The sequence below is a fragment of the Vespula vulgaris genome, chromosome 3, assembly GCF_905475345.1.
Source record: "Vespula vulgaris chromosome 3, iyVesVulg1.1, whole genome shotgun sequence".
Lineage (NCBI taxonomy): Eukaryota > Metazoa > Arthropoda > Insecta > Hymenoptera > Vespidae > Vespula > Vespula vulgaris.
In genome coordinates, this window is record NC_066588.1 from 6,511,736 (window position 1) to 6,537,849 (window position 26,114).

Here is a 26,114-nt window from a genome sequence, read left to right on the forward strand (position 1 = left end):
GGGAAAACACCTTCCATCGAGACGGACAAAAGTGGTAATCGTCAGGGCAAATGGAGTCACGGTTTGTTCGGCGAGACCAACGAGAACGATGAGATGCAACGGTATACGTCATAAGATTCCCACGCTAGCATTTGTAGCACTATAGTTTAAGCGTGTTGTGTTAACAAAACCACACCATCCTATTATCTTTAACTCGAAAAATCTCTTCCCGAGATTTTCATTCGTCGAAGTGAAAAGATATCTCGATATTTCGTTGATCGTTACTTAATCGTATCATTTCTTTTTTTCATTCGAAATTTTTCATTAATTAGCGGGGAAGAATGACAAGCTCTTTTGAATTAACACGATAAAATAACGAATATATAACAATGCGATAATAATAGAAAAAAAAGAAGGGAAAGTAGATAAAAGAAAAGAAAAATAAACGCAATTCGGTAGCGAGAAAATCTCCTGTTTGTTTTCCATCAATAACGAAGCTTCCGAAGAACGGTAAGAGCCTAGAGAGATCTTTGGCAAGCTCGTAAAAGAGGAACTACGATGATCGAAGTAACGCACGTACAAACGGTAAGGCACTCCCGACGATTACGCTGAGGTCGTCGTAGATCGTCGTCGATCATCGTAAATCCGGCCTTTCAACCTGGCAACTATCGATCCTTCGATCTCTCTGGTCACGTACGATCGTTAATAGGCTACGAACTTGGCTCTCCGATCGCACGCATTGTTTCCAAGTAGCTTCTCCGTTACTGCTATTACGACTAACTAACTAACTGCAACGTTCGCGTATAGTGATTAAGAAAATTAATTTCATCTCGTGATACTCTTGGAGAAAATCTTAATTCGGGTTAATTAAAAAGAAAAAAAGAATAAGAACATTATAGAAAAGAAAGAAAGAATAAATAAATAAATAAAAAAGAGAAAGAAGAAGAAAAGAAAAAGAGAACTACCAAGAAAATTACAAGGCTTTCAAGTATTCTAGATTTAATCCTTTTCTTTCCTCATTTAATTAATTATTAAAATGAAAATACAGATTTGTACGCGATGACAATTAAACTATTAAAAAGATATATCATTACGGTATACGATCTATAGATGAAAAGAAACGTCGATTAGAGATTAGTAAGAAAGGGTTTAAATACGGAAGTATAAGTGAAGTTTGCGAAGAATTACCTCGCGACGCGTAGGTATCACCGTCATTAAAGATAAATACTGTCTTCGCGAAGACTAAATTACCATGATTACAACGTTGACTTACTCAACGAGCCGCGATCCTTACCATGACGCGAGAGTGCAGAGAACATACGTTGTTGCTACCTTAGCGACGCGGTCTCTATCCATTTTTCTTCGCTGATCTTTCTCTTTCTTTTTCTTTTTCTTTTTCTTTTTCTTTGATCCTGGACTTCCTTCGCAAGAATATAAAGTTTCGTGAACGACTTCGTCCCACCACCGATGAAATTGAGTTGTATTCGAAAACCGGTTGCCCGACAGAAAGCTGAGAATTCGATCGAGCGTTGCTCTAGAGAGGAACATCCTTGAAAATATTTCTTTGTCGAAAGTGATCGATCGAGAATTCCTTCGCTAATGCAAATCTTACCGAGAGAAGATTAATAGATCAATTAATTAAAAAATCGAAACAAAAGAGAAAAAAACGAAAATAAAAAAGGAAAAGGAAAGGAAAAAGAAAAGGCAAACAAAGCAACATTAACGATCGATCACGTTTCGATCTAAATACCATGTCTTTTATCAGCTCTTGCTACACCTTCATTTGCAAAACGATCCTGGTGGGAATCGATGAAAAAGCGCGAAAACACGTTGACTTTCGATGGCTCGAGGACTCGTCGTTAGGAAATCCTTAGAAACGACCGAAGGACCGCCACGAGAACCCGATACAGTGTCGTAGCTTTCAATCGATCGTACATGTAAATCGGCGAGTCAATAAGTATATAGTGCTATAGTAATTGGTCTATGCCCGCGCTTATGTTGTTGCCATTTGCTGGCGGTACATCTCGTGGGAAACTCTTGACACACATTCGCACGGAAGTGTGCATCTCTCTCTCTCTCTTTCTCTTTCTCTCTCACTCACTCTCTCTCTCTCTCTCTATCTGTTTCTGTCTCTTTCTCTCACTCCTTCTCACGTCTTTAGAAAGAGCCGCGGATATATCCGCGAGTCTGTGATGAATAATGCCGAGAGGATTTAGCAAGCTGTCCTCACACAAGATGCTTGATATTCAAGATCAAATAATAGAACGACCTCGATCATGGTGTTAACATTCCTACCTAGACTTTTCATGTATTTTGCAAGACGAAAGGAAATCATTAATGAAGTTTGATCGAAGATGTTACAAGTTGAAAAGGAAACTGGATTAAATTACATTTTGAAGAGCTTTCGATGTTATCTCTCTCTCTCTCTCTCTCTCTCTCTTTCTCTCTGTCTCTCTTTGTGTGTGTGTCTCTTCTCCTCTTCATAGTTTGACCAAGTGAAAGCGTTTCCAATAGGACAATGCACGCCCGATGTGAACGCTCTGCACTTTGCACGATGTAAATAAACGGAGCCTTGACCGAGCTATAGAGAGAGAGAGAGAGAAAGAGAGAGAAATGGAGAACTCGATTGACGACCTGTATATTCCCCTTACGAATCGTGTCGACTTTTAATCTCGTACGTTCGATGAGTAACACGATTCACTCTCTTTCCCCGACCTGGTATAGAATAGAAGGTAAAAATGAAAGATGAGAGAAAAATCTTTCAAACGGTTCGTCGGTTCGGAACCGAATCACTTTCTAATCATCATATTTAATTCGAATACTAGGTTACTTTATAATTACTTGAAAAAAATTTCGACGATTAATGAAAAATAATCGATTAAACTATATCGTCGACCATAAAGAAAGAGAAAATCTAGTAGATATCTCAGTGTGAAAACATGACTCTATTTCTAAGCAGAGCTCCCTCTTCTCCTCTTTCTAATCTCTAGTACCTTGTCCTTCGACCTCGAGCCAAAGGAGGCTGCTGACTGTCGAGGTACTGTTAAAGTTCTGCTGCAGGGAAGCCAGAGTAATTTTCTTCCGTCGACACGGCTCGACGCCGCTTGTGAACGTATTAGAAGTTAGATCTATGTGTATACCGATGGTGAGTGTATTAGTATAGGAAGAGGCGAGCAGGAGGGGCCTTGTTCCCACGCCCGACGCCGTGATCTTTCTTGAGCTACCTAGTCTCGAGACTAGGAGTAGATATTCCTATTTCTATCTCTCTCTTTCTCTTTCTCTCTCTCTCACTCTTTAACTGGTACTGGTAATATGGGTTATGCAAGGTGGCAATGTGCGAGGCACGCTGAAATCATAATAACGCGTGCTCGTACCAAAGGAGAAACGAAAGAGACTTATTTTCGTGTGTATACATATACGTACGTTTGTATCTGTGTATCTTTTCCATGTAGACGATTTGCTTGGATGATTAAAGAGAGGAACGACTCTTTCGCGTGCTCGCGTCCTCCTAGCGATCGTAAACAATTGCCATATTAAGCTACCAGTAGGCACACGCGATCGAGTAAGATGCGCTAGAACGATTAGGGGAAAATTAGATATAACGATACGAAAGGGTCTTTGAACTTAGACTCGCGAACGGATATCGACGAGAAATCCGTAAGATTTTCTTGGACCGTTATGATAAATGGTAGAGAAGTATTTTCAGGGCGAGGCATTTATAATTATTTTATATTTATATTAATGATTTCGATTTTAAATGTAATTGATATAAGATGATACGTTTGATAAATTTATTTTCTTGCAACTTGTGAATAATTCATTCTATTCGATGACAATAAATATTTGTTTAAGGAATCGTCTACTTGTTTTCTTTCTTTTTTTTTTTTTCAATGTAAAATATCATTGGAAAAATATTGTTCAAAAAGAACAAGAGATAAAAGGATGAAACCTATCAAGAATCGTCGAGCTCATCTATTAGGTCTACTCGTTTCGAAGTCAACGTACTCAATGAGGACCAAAGATCTCTATCTATTCTGAAAGGAAGGAACGGAGTTTTCTGATTTCTTTGACCTCGCGACCGTCTCGTCGGGTTCCACGAAAAATTCTTTCATTCCTTTTCCTTCCTTTGTCTTCGAACGCAAACTATATAATTTGTCTTTCTTCATTCTAATCATCATTGTAAACCAAGTTGGTTAAGTTCGTACAAACGCTCGAGCTAGGTCAATTTCCAAAGGGATAGCAAAACACGACAAGTGCGAATTCCCATAGCGCGGCATTTTTAAAACTGGAGCCGACCAACCACAAACGATCTATGGAACAATCGGATTAACGAAGTTAAACGAAATAGGGTGGCACGTTCTAATTCGCTCTCGTACACCCTTCTATAAACGTTCCCTATAAAATAGACGAAGAGTTGTACATCTGTCACGTTTCACACGTTAACTTTCAAGTTCAGAATTTGCGGGGGTGTAAGTGAAAGAAAGAGCTAGCGGAGGAGAAGGAAGAGGAGGAAAATGAGAAGGAGAAAACGAGACCAGCCCCTTTCGATCTTTTTTTTTTTATGTGCTTTGAACAGGGAGATTAACGGTTTCCCTTCCGCTCGAATCGCTCGTTCAAAGACTAATTCGATGTGTCGAGAAAGATGACGCATGTTTATCGAAAATAATCAAGAAATCCTAATCCTTATTATTTTATCATATCTTTGAAAATTGTCGAATCTCGATAATTAAATTGAAACTTTGTTTTACGTACTTTATCTCTTACGTTTTTCATATCGAATAGTTCAAATAGAAACTGTTGATTTTAGATAAGAAAAATAGATCGTAATCGAGCACGACTTGTTTGGAATTTTTTGATAAGAGAAATTGCAAAGAAAAAAGTACAAATATGGTTGAAAAGAAAACGACTGTTTTTTTTCTTTTTTTTTTATTTTAAGTTACGCGATGCACCGATCCAATTTAAACGATTAATTAAACGATGAAGGATCGCTTGTTAAGGTATTAGAAATTCTGCGATTTTCTTTATGATTCGGAACGATATTTAAACTAATTCGTTTTTACTTAGAAACCTTCTTTTCTATGGGTTTTATCTCGCAGCGACTACTGCGAGAACGTTGTCATTGCTGTCGTCGCTGAATGATGACTCATGGTAGAGAGAAGCGTTAATGAAATTCTACTTCCTTGTGGATACGACAAAGAGACGCGTGTTTTAAGTATTCGAGAATGAGCTAACAGTGCGCCAATTTCGAGAAATAATCGTCTTGGGTGTGGCCCTCCCCCTTTCTCCTACCCTTTTTTAAATATTACACATTCCTTTTTCTCGACTGATTAAATTTTTTATTCGACATTTATGTTTTTTCTTTTATTTTACTTATTTCATTTCTTTCAGAAAAATGCTACGCGACCCGCCATCGACGATCGTTGTAATGAAATACTTAAAAAGAAATGTAGATTAAAAAAAAAAAAAAAAGAATAAAAATAAAAATCTCGACGATTCTAATCTAATGTAATTTTAGTTTACCATTCAGTTATTATTAGAGAGCACTCGTGAGATGATGGTTCACGCTCTATAAAATGCTTGTAACGCAGGACGCGTTGGTAGATCCTTAGCGGGAGAGTTGGTCGCTTGGTCGAAAGAAATTGAATGTAGGGAGAGAAAGAAAGGAAGGGGGAGAAAAAAGGAAAGAGAAAAAAAGAGGAAGCTTGCCTTCTTTTAGATTCTTTTTTTTTTTTTTGTTATACTCACCGAAAGCTTTTGACAAGAGCCTCAACTGTGCCACTCTGGTGGCCCTGTTAACGGTCAACGGTCGTCTCGGTCGATGACAAGACAAAGCCATCATTTTTTCTAGTCAACGATTCTTACCAGAATTCATAAGGAAATTTTTCTTTCTTTACCTTTTTCCTTTTTTTTTCACTTGATAATTAATTTTGAAAATCCCGCTAAATTTCGAGATGTCTCTCAAGGGATAAGGGGTAGAATATATTGAGATTTAAGGGTAGAAGGGGAAAAGAAAAGATGGCGCTGGAGTATTACAAAAAGGAGGGGGGTTGGAAGGTAAGGAACAAACACACATATATATACACACACACATATATACAAAGATGCACGTGCACGCGAGAGTATTTCACTTCCGTGATTTTCGCGATCGAGACCGGATGGAAAACGAATAGGAGAACAAAGAGGAATAAAGAAAAAAATCTGAACGAAACGAAACCTAACGAAAACGAACGCGGAGTCGTCGGTAAAAGGCGGGCAGCTTGAACCACGCCACTACAACGACTGGCTTTCGTTGCTGAAGCAAACTACTCCCCATCTGCTGTATTGCTTACTGCCCCAACTCCTTGCTGCTGTCATTATCCAAGCGCACGATCGTGTATGTGTATGTGTATATGTATTCGTAACGTGCGTGCTTATATTTGTGTGTACTCTCTCTCTCTCTCTCTCTCTTTTACACACATATACATATAGAGAAGCGCCCGCACGTACGAGCCAGCAGCACGAAACCTTACAAAATAAAAAAAAAACTTCTACAACGTATTTTTGAACGGAGATATTGTGTACATATACATGTAAATATATATATATATATACATATAGATACGTACAACAATACATACATATAAATATATATATATATATATATCTTTGAGATAAGAACGCTTATCATCAATGAGAATCCTTCTTTATTCGAACCGTTTCATTTATCAAGATTTCATCGAAGAAACCTATGATCAATCCTATTATTATCTCTTATCTTTCTTAAGACATTATTTAAACACTGACCACGACCTATTACCTCAAATGCCCATTTTATTCAATATCATAAAATAACAATCGTCCCACATTTAAACTCGTTAAAATCGTCCTACCTTTTTAAAAGAATTCTTTTTAAGATATACAATTATAAAATGATACAGTCGGTTTGATGAATGATTTTTTCGCGTAATAAATGTACTTACACGTATGTATATACGTTCGGAGTATTTAGGAAAAAGCAAATGTATGCGTATGTATGTCGCAGCTGCAGCTGCTCGCAAAGGACGACAACTACGACTACGACGACGACGACGACGACCACGACGACGACGACGACGACGACGACGACGATAACGACGACGACGAGGACGATGTTGGAGTGATGCAAGAGTGGAGAAGAGAAGGGAGGTGAGGAGTGAAGAGAGAGGGACTTTGGGGATGGTAAAGAAGCCGTGACAACGGTTGCGCACCACCTGGCCTCGAAAAGCCAGCAGTAGTAAGAGAGAACACCGGGCCTTTTCGACATTGGCGTAGACCTTCTCTTTTCCCCCACCTTTCTTTTTCCTTATACATTTAAATAGTGGGGATAAACTAAAAAAGAACATGAGAGAGAAAAAGAGAGGAGGGAGGGAGGAGGGTGGCACAAAAGAGTGGCTGCCTTTTGGAATTTCAGCACCCTACGAAAGCAAAAGAGAGTGAAAGAGAAAGAGAAAGAGAGAGAGAAAGAGATAGAATGATATTATACCGACTAGCCCCCCGAAATATCGATCGACTATGCTTCTATGATGGCACGCATAAAGTGGACTGTGTTTTTTATCCTCGAGATAAGTATTACCCATACCATCACGTTAATTCGCTCATCCCTCTTACTAAAGATTTTTATAAAATCGTTTGCTCTTATTTCGATCGAAGACACTTATTTCCATATCTCATGATATTTGTTCTTAATCTTTTATTAATGAATGTTTGTATTTCCTTTTGTCTAAGAATGAACGAATGAAGTATAATTGTATTGCATTAAGTATAACTTGGTTCGTAACAGAAAGTAGTTATTTCAAGAGTCATCTTGTTAATAATTAATTCATCGTCCCTTTTAACGAGTCATATAAGATACGTAACATATGATTTACCATAATGTGGAACATCTGCTCGTGATAGCGGCGACTATCCGAGTCTTCTCTTTGCGGGGGCGAATGTTAACATTGTCAAGGGGGAAAAAAAGATGATGGGAATATAGATGGATACGACCTTTCGATGTTGAAGAGAGAATTATTTTTATACTTTGCTTCGCTTCTGCCTCGCTGAATCTTTCTCGTCGCATCGGGGAGTAATTAAAGTGCATCATGATGGTGCACGTAGTTCGATGAACAAACAAAAGGATTTTATACGCTTCGCGCGTATATTACGTCACGTTTCTCAAGTCTAAGATAAAAGAATAAGAATAAGAATAAGAAGAAGAATAAGAAGAGGAAGAAACGTCGAAGTTCTTGGCAAATAGAAAATTCACGTCGTGATGTCGACTCTGTGCTCGATCGATTTATCCCTTTGAAAGTTTCTATCTAGCTTTCCGAGATCGAAGAGAATGACTCTCCTCAAACGTTTCACGCACGACGAATAAATCCATCGGCGATAACATGGAAAAGTTAATTTCCCGTGAGTCCAAATGCGATTCGTTGTGCTACCGTGCATGATAATTTTCCATGCGTATCAGATGGAGGAGAGAAAATCCTCAATTGATTGATGAAGGAAACGCTTGTTCGTGTATTAATAAGAAGGAGGAGATGCGTGAACATAGCAAATGACGCGATCGACGTCGAAATACCGATCGTTTGCGGCTCGATGATTTTCACGGAGCATTAGCATACTTGATCGCATAATGTTCGCGCGTATAATATACGCATCAGGATCAGATTAGGGTCGAGAACCTGGACCCTATGTACTTACTCTTCTCGATCACTTGGAAGAACAACGTTACGTTATATTCGATGTATAGAGTAACAATGTCGGTAGAGAGCGTCTCAGTGAACGGCAACGAACTCGTCCGGACTGATCGATCGTCACCCTTCCATGGAAACGAGAAGAGCGAACGAATACTCTGTTATTCTTTTCTTTTTGTTTTTGTTAGGTTGACCGTGGAACGATCATAATATTACCGTAGAATAAAAATAGTACGTTGATCTTACCCGTAATTATTATTAGAAATGATACCATAAAATTGAATAATCGAGATCGTTAATAAGGACCAAATATTTTTTCCCCATATCTCATTAATCTATCTTGTAATTAAATTTAATTACTATGTTGTAATAAGAATGACTTTATACGAGGGACCATTTCTAGAGTTTTTAGTAAAGGCACGAATACTTGTTACGAATGAGGATCGTTTCTATTGATAAGATGAATTTCCCTTTCCGTGATACCTCGGCCATCCGAAAAAAAATAGGGGAAAAAAGTACGTTTGAAGTCAAAGCAAGAAGGGCAGGTAGAAGGGACGAACGCGTTAAGCCTTGGGAGTCGTGTAGCGGATTTTCTATAGAATTTCCATGGAAGCCGACACCGAGCTCAACCCCACCAAGTCCAGGCAGTAACAACAGTAGCAGAAGCAGCAGCAGTAGCAGCAGCAGCAGCAGCAGCAGCGGTGGTACGTACCACCACTACTACCACTACCACCAGGAACACTACTACTACCACCATGCTCGTCCATGGGGTTGATATCGTAATAGAAGCTGTATCGATCCCGCCCCCGACAGAGCAGACTGGCTGTTGTCAGGGGGTTGATAACGATATGCAAGCTCTGCACGCACTATATATGTATATATATGCTCACGACAAGGACTTCGCTTCGTTTGTCATCAGAGAGAGAGAGAGACAGAGAGAGAGAAAGAGGCAACGAGATAAAGCTTTTATTTCGTCCTTCTCTATATCGTACACTATTCCAAGCTCGACGAATTTCAAAGAAAATCTTTATTTACCAATCTCGTCGATTTCTCTTTACGTTTCGTTTCTATCGATTCGATTTATCGACTATGATGATAGCCATACGATGACGCTTAACTTCGCTTCGACGCTTGGGAAAAAACGATTTCTCTTTCTCTCTCTCTCTCTCTCTCTCTTTGTACCTCTTTTGAAATAAAACGAAAAATAACGCGAGAGGTACTCTCCCTTCGAACGACGGAGTGAAAGAACGAGCGAGGGTGAAGTGACGGGCACGTCGAGCGAAATTTCACTCATTTTTTGGTTCGCGATCAACGCCGAATCTCGGTAAGCTTTGATCGACGCTCTCGAACTCACACGCTTTTCCAACACTCGAGTTTTCTACGGTAAAAGCGTCATAGGTATTACGTCAATTATTTTTATTTCTTCGACGAAAAAAGTTCGATATGAGTTTGAAAAAATAATCTTTCTTTCTATCAACGGATACTTGCTTTTGGCGTGTATGTATATTTTAAAGAGAAAGAGGAGGAGAAGGAAGAAGAGGAAGAAGAGGAGGTGAAAGAATACTACCTTGCTTCAATTTGCATGTGAATTCCCACGAACGGCTCCAAGCTATCCTACATAAGAGAAAATAAGAGAGAGAGAGAGAGAGAGAGAGTGAGAGAGAGAGATCTGTATTCTCGCGACAGGAAGGGATCAAGGAACGGTCGGTTTCTCCCCTCAGGATATTAATGGCAGATGGATCCATTCGCGTTTCCCTATAAAATCGATCACTCTCGTATAATTCGTAGTTCCGCGAGAAAAAATAAATAGATTTGAAATAAAATTCTTTACGACGCGACAAATACCTTTCCGTTTTACATAACGATGCAAATTTTAATGATTCATGAAATATAAAGAAAAATAATTTCAGGAAGATGTCTTATTTGTATAAAACTAATTTGTCTAAAAATATTTATTAATTTATCCTTAGATCTACTTTCGAACTTTCTATCGACTCTATACGAAAGATTCGTTCCACTCGTAAATTCGAAACGGAAGTAGTCTCGAGTACGCACGATCGGAAATAAAAGATGATACCATGCAATTTCTTTCGATATGAATTATAAGGCAAATAAGCGGGATAGTTCGTTCAGATAGGCAAGTAGACTTTATTAAAAGGCTTGTTGAAGCTCGAAGAGGTTACCAAGGTGGACCATTAAGGTGAAATCACGGTTAATCGTGTGGCCGTTCTTTCCTAAAGAGAAACCTATGCGATTTTCACCGAACAATGAGCAAGAAGAGTCTATGGAAATTTGTCTACGTATAGCTAGATATCTGTATGTATGTGGTAATGCATGGGAGAGGTCTCGTTAATGTCGTCGACGTGTCCACCGATCGAATTACTCGTGCGTTATCAAGAAGGACGACCTCGAGTGCGTTCGATTAACGTTGAAGACTCTTTCTCTCTCTCTCTCTCGAATGCGTATTCACCGAATAAACTCTGCACATTTCTTTTTGAAACTCATTCAACGAGAGACAACGACGAGAGACAACGACACGAAGTTAGAAAAGCGATCTCGGACGGAAACCAAGTTGAAATTTCTCTCTGGTTGTTTACATCCCAGTTTTCGAGAAGTTTCGAAACTCTGACGATTCACAGAAGACGATCAACGCGAAGATACATAAATCAAGTCGAAGAAACGCCGGAAAGTCGAATGAAGTTTACACCGAAATTCCCGATTACGACATCGTTTCTTCGCGATCCCTAACCAACAGACGAAATTTGCATTCGCGATAGTTTGCTCGTTCATCGAATATTGAAATACTATGGTCAATTTTATACAACCGATACCGTAATTACCAACTTCAAAATTACGAAATGAGTGATCCTGAAATCGTTCTCTATTCCTGAATCTCCATCGTGATCGTTCCCCTTTCGATCGGCAACGAAGAAATCGAAGGAAGTTGATGTTTACCTCGACTAGACGATAATGTCGGCCGTTTTCATTCGCGTTTACTCGAACGACGTTGGTTTATCGCAAAACGAGCACTTTCGCGGCTCACCACACGTGGCCTTCGAGGAATTTCTTGAAATTAGTATCTCGCTTTGCTTCGTTCAACGATCGATGAGAGAATCTTTCGAGATTCGATATAAAAAGCTTCACTGATAAACAATCAGAATGAATAAAAAGAAATACAAATGTCTATGTACTCTGTGTACTTGATTTATCTTAATTGTTATTAACTACCTTCTCGTTGTATAATGAAATTGGCCTGTTTGCTAACTTTATGAATAAAGATGGGAGGAAGAATAAGAGAATAAGATCGTTAAGTCAATTAACGATAGCAATTAAGTCCTTTATTCGACTGTACTCTCCGAGAAAGTAAACTTTTCTTAATATCAATGAAATCCTTTTTAGAACGATCTATCGATCAATTTTAATGAATGGTTAATGATCATTATGACAACGATGATCATCGAGTGACCCAGCTCTTTATTCGAGCAAAATCGAGCTAATTGAGGCAACTGTGCATACGTTATTATTGACAAACTTCCTGCGATTAGAAGTAATAATGGACGTTGCTTTGAACGATACGTGGGTGGTGATAAAAGGGATGAGAAAGTGTGATTCTAACGAAGGGTCACGTCACGGTTACCGTTTGAACTTTGACACTCTCGACAATTAAATCATCGTCCATTCTCCATTCAGCCATTGACTTCTTCATTGAGGCGCCATGTTCTTTCTCTATCTAAATTACGCGTGGGTCGTCCTTCCTTCTTCTCGTCTTTCATTTCGCATTTCGTAGTAGATTAGGTAGGCGGAAAGGATGTTTCGTATAACGAGCGAGAAATTAGGTGGAACACTAGGTCGATGATTTTTATAACGACTTGAATACGTTATTTTGCTACTGAAATGATTCTTATGTCAAAAGAGACAGAGAGAAGGAGAGAGAGAGAGAGAGAGAGTGAAACGTCACCGGAGAAAATGTTCGTCTTTTCGTCTTTCTCGTAAAAATATGATTTCTGATATAAGATAAAATAATGATTTTTAACATTCGATTTCGTTATCGATAAAAAAAGGAAATATTGCAACGCTTTTATCTATTTGAAAAATTCGTAAACGAAACGGAAAGTTTTATAATGGCGTGTTGTTTCGAGTTTCAATGTTTCCCATTCTCATAAATATAAAACTTTTGAGATAAATACTGCCAATTATCGAGTCTCGTGGAAATATCAATCGTAGTATTTTTCATCGCGCTGTTAGAAAAAAAAAGTAGAAGAAGAAGAAGAAGAAGAAGAAGAAGAAGAAGTAGTAGTAGAAGAATAAGAAAAAGAGAAAGAAAAAAGAAAGAATGATTGAGTGATCGTAAAAGCGTAAAGTATATTTCAATCCAGGAAATCCTTAATTGCCTAGCATGATTTTCTTTTACCAGAACGTTCGGGATACTAGCTAGTTAAGATGGTTTATCGCTTATTTTACGAGTAAACGAAAGAGTGTTAGGATTGCTTTAAAAGCAGAGAACTTTACTCGGTTGTTATTTGATCATAGTCGAAAAAGGGATTCGGTCTCGCAACATTTGTTCCATTAAAGTCTAGAGCAGTCTCAAGTCCCGAGAGTAATACGTATACGCGAGGGTGTAGGGTTCCTAGGGATTCGTGTCTCTTCGCGAGTCGTTACGACCCTTCACTCGCGCTCCTAAAAATGAGTCATCCATTGAAACGAATCATGTATGGTCACTTGAAAGTCAATTAAAATTGAAGATAAAAAAAAGGTGATCGCAAAAGCTCTTGTTTCTTTTTCTTCCTTTCTTCTTCCTTTTTTTTTTTTTTTAATTCTATTATACAACAACAAGTAATATGAAACGGTTTAAAAAGGAAAATGTCTTAATATGCGGAGTACGATGACACTGAAGCATGAAAGAAAAGGGATGGGAGAGAGAGAGAGAAAGAAAGAAAGAGAGAAAGAAGCCAGCTCGCTGCCAGACGAAAGCTCGATGATCGAAGAATGGCTTCGTCGTCGGTGTCTCAACGTTTGTTCCATAAAAACCACGGTGAATGCTCCTGGGGGGCAGTAGAGCATCTATGGAAAGAAAGAGAGGGGAAAAAAAAGGAAACCTTAAAAAGGCAGCCTCGATAAATCTCAACGTGGGTTCTCTTCGTCGTTCGAGACGACGGGGAAGAAAAATACATTTTTTTTCCCCTCTCTCTTCTTTTCTCTTTAACGAATGTCCTTACAAATGCTTTCTTTAATATTCCAAGGATGATTTTCATTTGCTGTTATTAAAACAACGCAAGTTCCAAGTAGATATAATATTATGGAAGAGAACAAAAATGGCTGAACGTTCCGTATTAATGTAAAAAGAACATTTTTCGAAGATAAGCGTATTATCGGAAGAAAGAAATTTAATTAGAGAGTCGACTATCGCACAAGGGCTAACGAAAAGCTCTCACGCAAGGCCTCGGGCTTTCCTCTGTCTCTGGATCGCATCTCGTATATGGCACTTCACATACGACGACAGATGTTCGGCAGTTACATGCCGTGCGGTGTGCTTACACAATCTGCCCTCTCTCTCTCTCTCTCTCTCATTCACTCACTTACTCGCGTACTTTCTTTCAGTCGATAGTAAATTATATCAGTGGCTTTTTGCTTCGATAACAAAATTACTTGTTGCCCTTTAAAAAAAAGTCGATAGAAGATAATAAAAAAAACTATTCATAAGCCTTATATTTCTTCGACGTGTTTCTATTTTCTCTCTTTTTATTTTTTTTTCTCTTTCCTTTTCTTTCTTTCTTTTTTTTTTTGTTTAACGAAGATTGAACTCGAAAAGAAAATCTCATTAAAAAGGTAAGAAAAGGGAGATACGTAGAAAAAGGAAGGATTTTATAATAAATAAAAACGTTAATTTATTTAATGGAACGACTCGATGCATTTTCATGCATTTCAGAGCACGTGCTCGCCCCTAGCGTCAGATGCAAAACACATATACTTTACTTACGTACTAGCACTATTAAATCTACGTTGGTTGCTTCCGGTGTAGGAAGTTTACGCAGAGGGAAGGTAAAGAAGAAAGAGAGAGAGAGAGAGAGAATGTGTCCATGTGTATATGTGTGTACGAGAGAGAGAGAGAGGGAATGCACGTGCGCCCTAACCTAGGGTGTTCACGCACCTTGCTTCCTTCTCCTTTGCTTTCATATGCGTACGAGAGATATGATCCCTTTTGATGGAACAAGCTTTTCTACTACTATTACTATCTTTCTTTCTCTATTCTGTTCATTTCTTAGAAACGAATATCTCGCAAGTATCTAATCTATCCTCATCATAATGCCACGTTCGTTCTACCTGTAATTAAGAACCGGCACGAGTTACGTTCCAGCACCTTCGTGGAATAACGAAATAAAACTTTTTAATTATCATTTCCATGACTTTTTACTAACTACTTCGCAAGTATGGATAACTGTTCGCCCAACTCGCGTGGCGTTCAAACTCGAAACTGCTATATGTATTTACGTCGACGTGTATTTTTATCTTCCCTTATTTTCTTTCTCCTTGAAAGAGCAAAATATTCGCTCGTCATTCGAATTTAACGAGATAAATCACTTATCTATAGAAAAATTCGATATAAGCAGGAAAACGATTAGGCTACATCAACTTCCGCTAATGATTTCAGCTCGTTTCCGCTCTCGATATCTACCAACAGGAAACAGAGACTGGATGCTTATCTACTTGCCTTTTTCTTAACTAAGAATCTTTACGTATTTATCAAAACGTATCGATCCTGCGGGACGATGTTTAGAAACGTTTAGGTATATATCGATTTTAAAGGTATAATCTTAAGCTAAAATCTTCGTTTTATCTCACGAACTTCTCGAGTTATCTCTTTGTTCCGAATGAGATACCAAAGGTTTTTCGTTAAGATAAAAGGATTTTTCTTGGAACGTTCAAAGGTATGACACGTCTTTAACTACAAAATTATCTTAAAAGTTTTTACTTAAAATTACAATTGACGATGACAGACGTCGACCGAATCGAATCCGAACGTTATGATAAACGAAAAAGAAAAAGAAAAAAAAAAGAAAAGAAAAAAATTAACCAAAATCACTGCCACGTGATAAAGATAAAGAAATTATCTTCACGAGGAAGACATCTCGGTATTTCCGATCCTTTGAGAATAGGAATGTCCTTGCTTTCGAACGGTTTAACCAGCTGATAGACGATACGGAACCATCGGCAAACCGGTTGGTAAAACGCTCGTGGGAACAAAGACGGGTTTCATTCGCGAGTGTGACGTCACGAACGAAGCGGAAAACGGGTGGGTGGATAGAAAACACGCATGTAAGTAAGAGGAAAGAAGAAGAAGAAGAAGAAGAAGGAGTCAGTGAGGACGGTCAGTTATCGATTTCTTCAAAAGATTCACTCGAGATTATTTATTTATTTTTTCTTTCCGTCTATCCATTTTACATTAATGCAACTGATGTTTGTGCAAGACGAGAAAAAGGAAGAAGAAAATAGAGTTCGAGTTAACTAATAACATCTCAACGGTAATAATGTACGTTTCGATCGTAATGCAAACAAGTCGAAAGATCATGAACGCAAAACAAGCATATTAGTCATATAATCGATTTAATTCCAGTCATTAAATACCAAATCATGAATCACCTTTCATTCCTATGTCCGATTTATAGACTGAAACCTGCCGATAAGAAATTACACGCAAAGTAGGACTTCCCTGGCCGATTTGTCGACTAACCAGTTTCGAAATACTCGGACATTACCAGGCTAGCTCATTGTCCGACCTTCCAACTTGGTGAAGCAATGAGTCAGTCTTGGACTTACGACTTGAAGAAAGTAAGCAGGGAGAGAAAGATAGAAAGAGAAAGAGAACCCATTGGTAGTCGACGAGTGAAAGAGAAAAAAAAGGCAAGTTCCTATAACACGCGCAACGGTCTTGAATTTTCTTATTTGCTTTAGCTATGACGCAAGGTTTCTCGTTTCAACGACGATGACGACGACAGCAGCAACGTAAACTCCACCTGCGTCGGTGTAAGAAGAAAAAGAGAACTTTGAAGGCGCGAGATTCTGTCTGAGAATCTCTGCGAGAAGGGAAAGAATGATTCACCACGGCAACCGATAAAAAAAGAAAAAAATAAATAATATCGTAAGAGAAGAGAAGAAGACGGAAGAAGAGGAGAAACGAAGGAAGGAAGAGAGAGAGAGAGAGAGAGAGGATTGTACTCTTCTTTTTCTCTTCTTTATCCTTTTACTCGAACCAGTCGATGAGGTAAGAAGAGAAAAGCATTACTCGTCTCTCCACTGGAGAATTCCCTCCCGATCAGCTGATCTTCTCTTTCTTTCTCATCGAAGCAAGGTTTTCTCACCAACTTGCGAATCGATCGATTTGTACTCACATCGCTTCGATTCTATTTCTAGCCATCGACTATTTTCTCTCGTTTCACGAAGGAATTCTACGATTATTTTCTTTTCTTTCTTTCTTTCTTTTTCTTCTTTTTTTTATTCGCTTGTCATGATTTTTTATTTATTTATTTTTTTTTTTTGATGAAAAGAAAATACTGCTCTTTCTCTCTTTCTCTTTCCTTCTGTGATTTTTTTTGAACCGTGCATTTTCTTTCTCTTCTACTTTTCGGTCCATGAAAATGAACCAACGAGTCTTTTGATCGTCTAGTCTCGACGATAATCGGCGCATGCATCGACGAGAGACATGAAAGAGGAAAAAGACGAAACGGTCATTTCTACGTGTGTTCAGGTAAAAGTAGAGTCTCGAAAATTTAAAAGCGATCGTGCCATCAGTTGTTCGCTCTGCTCTAACGACAGAAGGGAAGTTTAAGGAGGATAGAAAGAACGAGGGAGGAGGAGGAGAGACATAGAGACAGAGACAGAGAAAGAGAGATAGAGTCTTACGTTATTCTCAAGGAAAAAAAAGAACGAGGGTGAAAACTGTGAGGGGTTGCTCGAACAGCTGCCAACGTAAGAATAGTCAGCTGGGATTCGACCTACTCCGAAAGCAATCAAAAAAATCTGTATACCTGATTTTGTTTAAAAAAAGAAAGAAAAAAGGATAAAAAAACAAAAACAAAAAATAAAGCAAAACCTACTATCCTCGTCTAAATACTCGTATTTCCTTGACTACGACTGAATAATAATAATGTTCGATCTTTCTTTCGAATAATTCATTGGTAAAATTAATATTCATACCCATAACTAATTCTTACGATTACGAAGTTCGACACGGAAATCGTTTCCTTTCGTGTAACAATCGCCACGCGTCCGAAGACAAACGAGCACGTAAAAACCGGTCGGACTGGCTGATTTTGAAGGACCTCCTCACTCTTCGGACCTCCTACAAAGTTCAACAGACGAAAAGGGTCGAAACTCAGCGTTGGTCCATCGAATTCTAAACGAATTCGAGGTCTCTATTTCCTTTCCGATCTAAGAAAAGCAATTACTATTTCGTTATCGTCCCTTTTTTTCTCTATTAATAAACGAGAACATTGAAACTCGAAACCAAAAGAAAATATGAACGATAACCTTTTCCAGACGGAATAGCAAAGAAATAGAAAAAAAAAAAGATAAGAGAAAAGAGAAGGAAAAAAGAAAAAAAAAAAAAGATTTCCTTTCTTTCACGACTACACCCTTTTCATTTTTTACGATGTAAAATCTTACTAGCCCAGTCCGATGGAGCTCTTGGTTTACGTCGTAGCCGGCGATGATGCTTTTGTCTCTCGGCGTCATCGGTGTGCTTTAAAATTCGCTCTGAGAGATATCGGTGAAAAGCCATGAATTGAAGAAGAGACGCAAGAAACGATGCTGCTGCTGCTTGCTACTACTGTTACTGCTATTGCTACTGCTTCTGATGTTACTGCTGCTGCTATTACTACTACTACCTCTGCTATGGCAGACAAGACAAAAAGTTCTCTGGGAAAAGAGACGAAGAGAGAAAAAGAGAAGAGAGGAAGAAGGTTTCCACTTCGCAAAAGCTGTCGCTGACAATGGACGCTGCTCGTGGAAAAAAGGGTCGTGACTGGTTGGGAACAGCGAATATCTGATGAGGACGGTATGTACGGGATAGGGTGGAGAAGAAACGCGACAGAAAGATAGAGAGAGAGAGAGAGAGAGAGAGAGAAAGGAAAAGACAAGAGCAAGAGACTCGCGTGGTTACTGCTAAATCATCCATTGAAGGAAAAGTCGGTCAACGATGCGAACGCATACACTGGAACACGCGTGTATGTTGGGATAGGTACATACGGATAAACGATGCTACAGTTACGAGGAAAAAAGAAGAAAATAAAAAATCGAGCTGTACGAAAGGCTCGCAGATAAGTACAATCTACCTGGCAGACTCGATAGGTAGGGAGAAACGGGGGTGGTAGAGCTTTTTGGAAATGCGAAGGATGAAACGATGAGAACGAGTAAGGGATGGGAAGAGAGAAAGAAAGAGATATAGATAGAACGATGATGATAGAGAAAAATAGAAGAGTACCATGTTCAATCAAAATTCGAACCTGGCAAACAAATGAGATACTCCCATGACCTACTTTTCTCTCACGTATTGTTTCACTTTTTTCAAAAGATACTTTTTTTTTCAACTATAAATAGAAATTCACATGTCGATAACCCATCGTACGTAGATACGTGTTTTCATCTTTTTCGAAATAAAAGCGGTAAGAGATTGTTGGTTGATCTCGATAGCGAGCGATTGTCGTAAACGATAGGATCGAATAAGGAGAACGAAATGAAGCGACCAGTCTCGCTGTCGACAAGGACGACAACTATTAGCGAGAGATTTCGATCGAACGTAAAAGAGAATGGAGGGGGTTGCTACCGTCGAAGACCGATAGCTCTCGTCGTCGTGCTTTTCGGTGGATATATCGGAAAACTCGGGTCATGGAGCATCGCCGATAATTATCGGAGACGAGAATGGTAGAAAACCGCTGACCGAACCGCAAAAAGTAATGTTCGAAGTTGCGTACTTGAATCGTTATCCGTTCGTTCGGTGAGTTATACAAATTCGTTTTCGTAAATTTCAATAAGCTTCCAGGTCTACTGAATTCTTTAACCGGTTCGTTTTCATTTTAACTATATTCAGATAGAAAGGGGAAAAATGATTTCTCTCTCTCTCTCTCTCTCTCTCTTTCTCTCGAAGAAATGAAAACGAACGATTTATAAGATCGTTTCGAATGTTAACCACCTATAGAAAGGAACTTTATACGCGTGAGAGCAAAAAAACATGGTGGTAGTGTTACAAGAAGTACACGTTGCCGTGCGGCTTGCTTATGCCTCGCCCTTTGATACTTCGCAACGACGGTATCCGGAAGAGGACGAAGCAAACGACAAGATCGTTGCCCGGATAGACGACACGCTGACCTCTGGAATATAACGCGAATCCTTTACGGGACTTATATATGTATGTATTGTGTGTGTGTATATATATATGTGTGTGTATGTATGTATGTATGTATATACGTATATACGTATGTATATGCACTGTTATATATTCATGTTTACTTTATAAAGACGTTTCTCTAAATCTTCGATCTATATGCGAACGTTCTTGAAAATTTTGATGTATACAAATGGGTCAATAACCTCTGCTCGATTACAAATATGATATTTACTTTAGGAACGCATATCGTTGTACCTAATATAAACACGGAGTCGAATTAAAATTTCGAAGGACGCAAGGACAGTTTCGTTAACGAACAATACGAAGGAAAAGAGAAATAGAGAAAGAGGAGATTCGTAGGCGTGGCCTGCTCACCTAAGCCCATTTTGCGTTTGAGCTTCTTCAATACTTTCATCTTGTTGCGAAGAGGCGCGAGAATCTTGCTGTTGTCACCGTTGTTTTGGACCTCGACCGGCACGTTGTTCTTATCTTGATGATGATGATGATGATGGTGATGATTGGGATGAATAGCGTGATGTACCTCGTGATGATGGTGGTGATGATGATGATGATTATTATGCCGTTGATGTTGTTGCTGTTGTAGCTGATGAAGGTGATGTTGTTGAAGTTGTTGTTGCTGCTGCTGCTGCACGCTCGCGCTCGGACTAGCAACGACGTGACTCGCGCAGCAGTGACAGGGTTGGCTCTTGCTGCCCTTGACCGCGCACTCTCCGGACACCCCCATAAATCTGGCCGTGCTGCTCTCGAGAGTCGAGAGCATGCGAAATCTTGAAATAATTAATATTACGAACGAATCGTGCGGAGATCAAATTCCACGACGATAGAATCCTTCAAATAATCTATTTTATCGTCTCCGTGCGAAGAAGCGAAGTGAGACCGAACGAAGGTATTAGAATCAAAGACCGAATAAAAGTGAACACAGTTTGTTCGTCACTCGATGCACATCGATGAAAAAGAATCACCGGTGGAGATCTTGCCGTACGATGGAATCGTTTCGCCAAAAAATAGACAATTAATAATAATTATATAATAATAATAATTATATTATAATAATAATAATAATTATAATAAAGCACGAAGCGAAACAATGATGACTAGTATTCTCCTATATCTATCTCTCTTTCTCTTGCACTCACTGCCACGGATATTTTTCCTTCTAGTTGACGTAACCGAAATACGATGTGTCGTATATTATATTAGATTATATCGAAGAATATGTCATAAGAATGAGGATAAGAAGTGAGAAACCGCGTGTCACGAGCCGCGGCGGACGATGCGCCGTAAAGCGAATCTACCGAACGACTGCGGGTCCCTTGAGCGCCCAGGGACGACTGACTGCTCGACCGCGGCGCGCCGGAGTATCTCCGATCCGCGCGCGAGCCACCAACCAATCGGATCGTCGCACTCCCCACCATCGGTCCGCTAGACCGGGAGCGCGCGGTGGGGCGAGTGGCACCTGGTGGACAGCTGCCCCTTACCTGGGACGACGCACCGGGCCACCCCTCGTGTGCGTTGCTGTTTCTCTCTTGCCTCCCTGTGTCTCTATCTTTCTATATACTAGCTACGAGCAACGTACATGTCCACGTGTATGTGTTTGTATATATACATACATATATGTACATATATATATATATATATAGATACACGTCCACACATATATGTACAAACGTATGTGTATACTACATGTCTGCTGCCGCTGGTTCCATCTCTCAAGAGTTGGAAATTCAAACTAGCCGCCGACTGGCCGTGCATCGATCTGTCGGACGAGCCCTCCGCGCGAGTATTATTCGTCTTCTTTTTAATCCTTTTTAGCTTTCCTCTCTTCTTCTCCTGGAATACTAGGCTTGTTTCCATGGACTCTCGCGTACCTACTGTCGCCTCTTGAAAAAATAATTCTCACCTTCCGAATAGACACTCGTTGTTTTTCAGGAAGAAAAGAACGAAGAAAAAATGATATGATATATATGTGAGAAATAGTTTCTCGATCGAGTCTGTTAGAAAAGGATGAAAGAACGATTTTCTACGAGTTATTGTTCTCCGTTCGTAGAGAGGACGTTTACCGAGAAACGTTCTTCTTTCTCCTCGTGAGAGATGTAGCGTTGCTGAAAGGGCAACTGCATCGTGATTCAGTGGCAAGAGATGTATGTAAATAGGGCCGTAGGAATATCGTGGACGAACTACGCCGCCGTGGATTTGCCACGTTGAAAATGGTCCAAATGCTAGGGCACCCTACGCTTCATGAATAATGCAGTCTCGCACTTTGCGGTATGAAAAGTACGGACGAGATAAGTTTTCCTTTTTCTTTCTTTTTTATCTGTCGTTCTTTCTTTTTCGTATCTACCGTCGGTACCGTGGAAGAGTTCGGGAAAATCGCCCCTTCTATTTTTTCAAAGTACCTGCGTCAAAAGCCTTGCTGAGATTTCAACGCTTTTTCTCGTTCTCACGATGAAATAACGCGAGTCAATATTTTTACGATATAATCTTAGAAATGTACCCTTTGCCGTTTCTGAAATTGAATGGTTATCTTGAAGATATATAAACTCGCAAGGTCTTCACTGACCGAGACGATCGAGTATCTTCCTTTTGGTTTTCCACATGGAACTACAAGTCCCGATGCATATCGACGGTACATATCGTGTTTCCATGGGACTCGAGATACGTTTCTCATCCCATGAGACGAATCGATCCGAATGACACGTCAAAACCGAAAGGGAAGAATATCGGAATTAAACAACCTTTCGTGATTTTGCAGTTTTCATGACAATGATTTAAGAATATATATTATATGATAATTACGATGCTATGAGGTGACATTTATTTTATATACAGGTACCCCTATATTAACATAATTAAAGGTTTCTGAGTCAAAGCAAAAAGAGTAGGAATCATTCTTATTTTTTTACCATAGAATATATTCTTAATGTCTCTTTGATGCGGGCGTATTCAAAAGTAATAAAATAGTTGAGCGATTAAGGTAAAAGTTTTATGCATTTAAACCTCCGTCACTTAGTTTACTTATTAAGATGAATCGAATCGAAATAGGATTCTTTTACGACATCGTGCCACGTGTATATACCACGTGTATTTCGAAGCAATATATTAATAAATGAAATCTATAGATAACGCGAAGGAAAAGTAACAAGAATGGACGTAGTCTCGGCAAATAAAATTCTATGTCGTATATCGATTCTTTCGATATTTATCTCCATTTCGGTTCCTCTCGATTCTTCTTCCAAGACGAAACTCAATTTACGGGTCAGACTGTACTGAAGGAAGAAACACGAGGGGAATAGACGTACGTATCTCTCATCCAGAACGAAGAGAAATGACATTAAATTCAGAGATTGGATTCGTACCGAATAAAAACACTGAAACCAAAGTCTCGCTTGTCAAGATTGCGATTGATGGATAGGGAATACATATGTCATGATTCAATCTCCTTAGAATCTTGTCACTTTCTCTCTATTCTACATGAATTTAGATACTCGCTTATATATCACGTACGATAATTATTAAATCAATATTTACCGAAATAATTATCTTTTTCATAGGTGGTGATAAAAATCGCATCAACGACACCATAAAATTGATTCGAATTTTCCGAATCATTGAATTTGGCCCTTACGTCCCGCGTCTTTTCGTTCCCTTGGATTTAAGAATGGTAACAGGTTAAATTCCAACAAGGTGCATCTGATACGTTCGTTCCACATTATGCACCCTTCCTGACATTCCCCTGTCACACCAACATCGCGAAACTGGAATCATTCATTCGAGTAACCCTCCACCATCAGAAGCACGTTCGTATCGATCTAATTCTATTTAATATCAGGGCTTAGCGAAGAGTCCTCGAGAGCAAATTTTACCGAGCTTTCTTTTTTTTTCTGCTACACAGTTTACAGCGGGAGAGTGCTCGTGTGGCCTCTCTAACCCAACGATACAAAACTTTTCACATTTCGCGAACTTTCCGCACAAACATTTACCAGGGGAACGACTAACTGCGGAACTTTTGAAATCGCTCGGAACTCCGTTTAAACTGAGAACAATTAACACCGATTTTAAACTTGTATATATTCGATGCTTCCACGTTTTTACTTTTCTTAATAAAAATTTTGGGTCAATCGAATCGAATTGCTTTTCTTTTTTTTCTTTTTTCTTTATTTATTTATTTCTTCTTTTTTCTTTTTTTTTACGGAATATGCTGGTATAATATGTCTGAGGAAAAGACAGAAGATTGTAACGGTTTCATTGTTTCCGCAGGAAAAATCATCTCTCTTAAAGAATTGCACGTGATTATTACGAAATAGTTAATGGAAGAGTTGAAAATAGCCTTTCCTTTCCTTTGCATCTCGTCGATCGGTTGATTCTCCGTTATTTACACGCAACTTACACACCACTCACGCACATTACAATCTCGCATTGTTCTTCTCCTAACACACATAAATGTTTGTGAGCGTGTATACAAGCCAAGCGTGTGCGTTTCGCACGTCATTATAAAATGATAATGCAGCCCCGTTGATCGCGCGGGCATAGATGCGTGAATTTCAGGACGCGCGTGCTAAGAAACTCCATTCGTTTCCACGTTGAATATGCGAGAAAAATTACTATGGATATATTATTTTTCGTTATGAATTTCTTTTTCTTTTCTTTTTTCATTTTTCCTTCATCTTCCATAATAATAATTTTGTAAACATTATTACAAGTAATGCGACGAATTTCGTCAACACGACCTATATGAATGAATGAATGAATAAATAAATAAATAAGTAAGTAAATAATTCCTGCAATCGATAATCTAAACGTCGATAAACAAAAAATGGCCACTATTGAGTACCTTATTAATTTGCCTAATGTTTCTTAGAAAAAAGAAGAGGAAAAGAAAAGAACAGAAAATAATCAACGTTCCAGATATTGTAGAGTGTCAGTGTTGAAAGGAAATATATGAATGGACGGAAGGTACGTACGAAAATACGTACGGTTAAATTGTAGAGACTTCATGAACGAAGAAGGAGAATGAAGACGAGGAGAAGGAGGAGGAGGTGAAGGAAACGCGTGGGTCGGACGCTCGTTGGCAGTGAGTTGCCTACAATTTCGGGGGGGTATATCCTGACGATTCCACGAGCAGAATGGCAACAATCGTAAATCCGGGGGACGGCTTCCAAGCTCGAGGAAACGGAGACACGCCTCGGTTGTTTACTCCTTCCATAAGCGCTATAACACTGTTGAGTTTTACTCGTGCATCTCGAGTGTGTATAGCAAAACGTTTTATCGTACTTGAGATTAAGTCTGCCGAGAGAGAGAATCAAAAGGAGGAAGGAGAGAAGTAAATGTTGCCACGTTATTACGGACCGTAACTCGCTAGGAAAAAAGAAAAATGAGATTCGGAACAAAGTAGAGAGATTTCTACGATGAATAGTACGAGATAAGAAAGAGTTTCATTAAATTATAATCTTAAGATGGTGCAGAATACGAATTACGATGAGAAATAAGGGTAACGTTTCTTGTTGTAAAATAGATATTATTTTTCGATCTCCTTTCGTTTCGTTCTTCTCTTGTAAATAATCACGTGACGCGCGAATTAACATGAAATAATAAGCAAATTCCAAACGGATATTTTCGATCTTATCTTTGTGCAACGTCTCTTATCTAAATAACTTGGAAAGAAGAGATAGGTATGTATTCTCCGAGAAAAAAAAATTAACATTTTACTCGCGGAAAAGATTAGTCTTTCCTTTGATCTTCCCTAATGTTTAACTCGATGTCACTCGAAGGCTTAACGTCAACTTTAACAAAACGCGAGTACACCTTATCTCGTCGGTGTGTATCACAACCACCTTGTGTGTCCTTCGCACAACGTCCGACCGTACAAACGAGGAATAGATACATATATCGATAGGAAACGTTTCATTAAATTTCACGGCGTGTCGCGCTTTGTTAACGCGATTTCCATGTTATCCATTTCACGGGAACGATTTTGCAATGCATTCGATAATCCGAATCTCTCTATAATCGTTTCTATTATCCTAAAGCTGTAAATTTCGATC

At 39.0% G+C, this 26,114-nt stretch overlaps 1 protein-coding gene across 5 annotated transcripts in view; it reads right to left on the bottom strand.

The window, feature by feature from the left end:
* The window catches only part of LOC127062828 (protein neuralized), a 65,475-nt gene that overhangs the window by 12,421 nt on the left and 26,940 nt on the right, over positions 1-26,114 (bottom strand). The window contains exons 1-2 of one of the 5 annotated variants that reach the window (XM_050991665.1): positions 20,428-20,565; positions 10,240-13,733 (exon numbers count right to left, since the gene is read on the bottom strand). The exons of 1 other annotated variant lie outside the window; for it this stretch is intronic. In XM_050991665.1, coding sequence (XP_050847622.1) covers positions 10,240-10,417 — 178 coding nt within the window. In that variant the 5' untranslated portion in view covers positions 10,418-13,733; positions 20,428-20,565. Of the gene's footprint in view, positions 1-3,402; positions 3,773-5,724; positions 6,451-10,239; positions 13,734-20,427; positions 21,629-26,114 lie in introns of those variants that run through there. 3 more of the 5 variants (XM_050991664.1, XM_050991667.1, XM_050991670.1) reach the window with 3 other exon arrangements.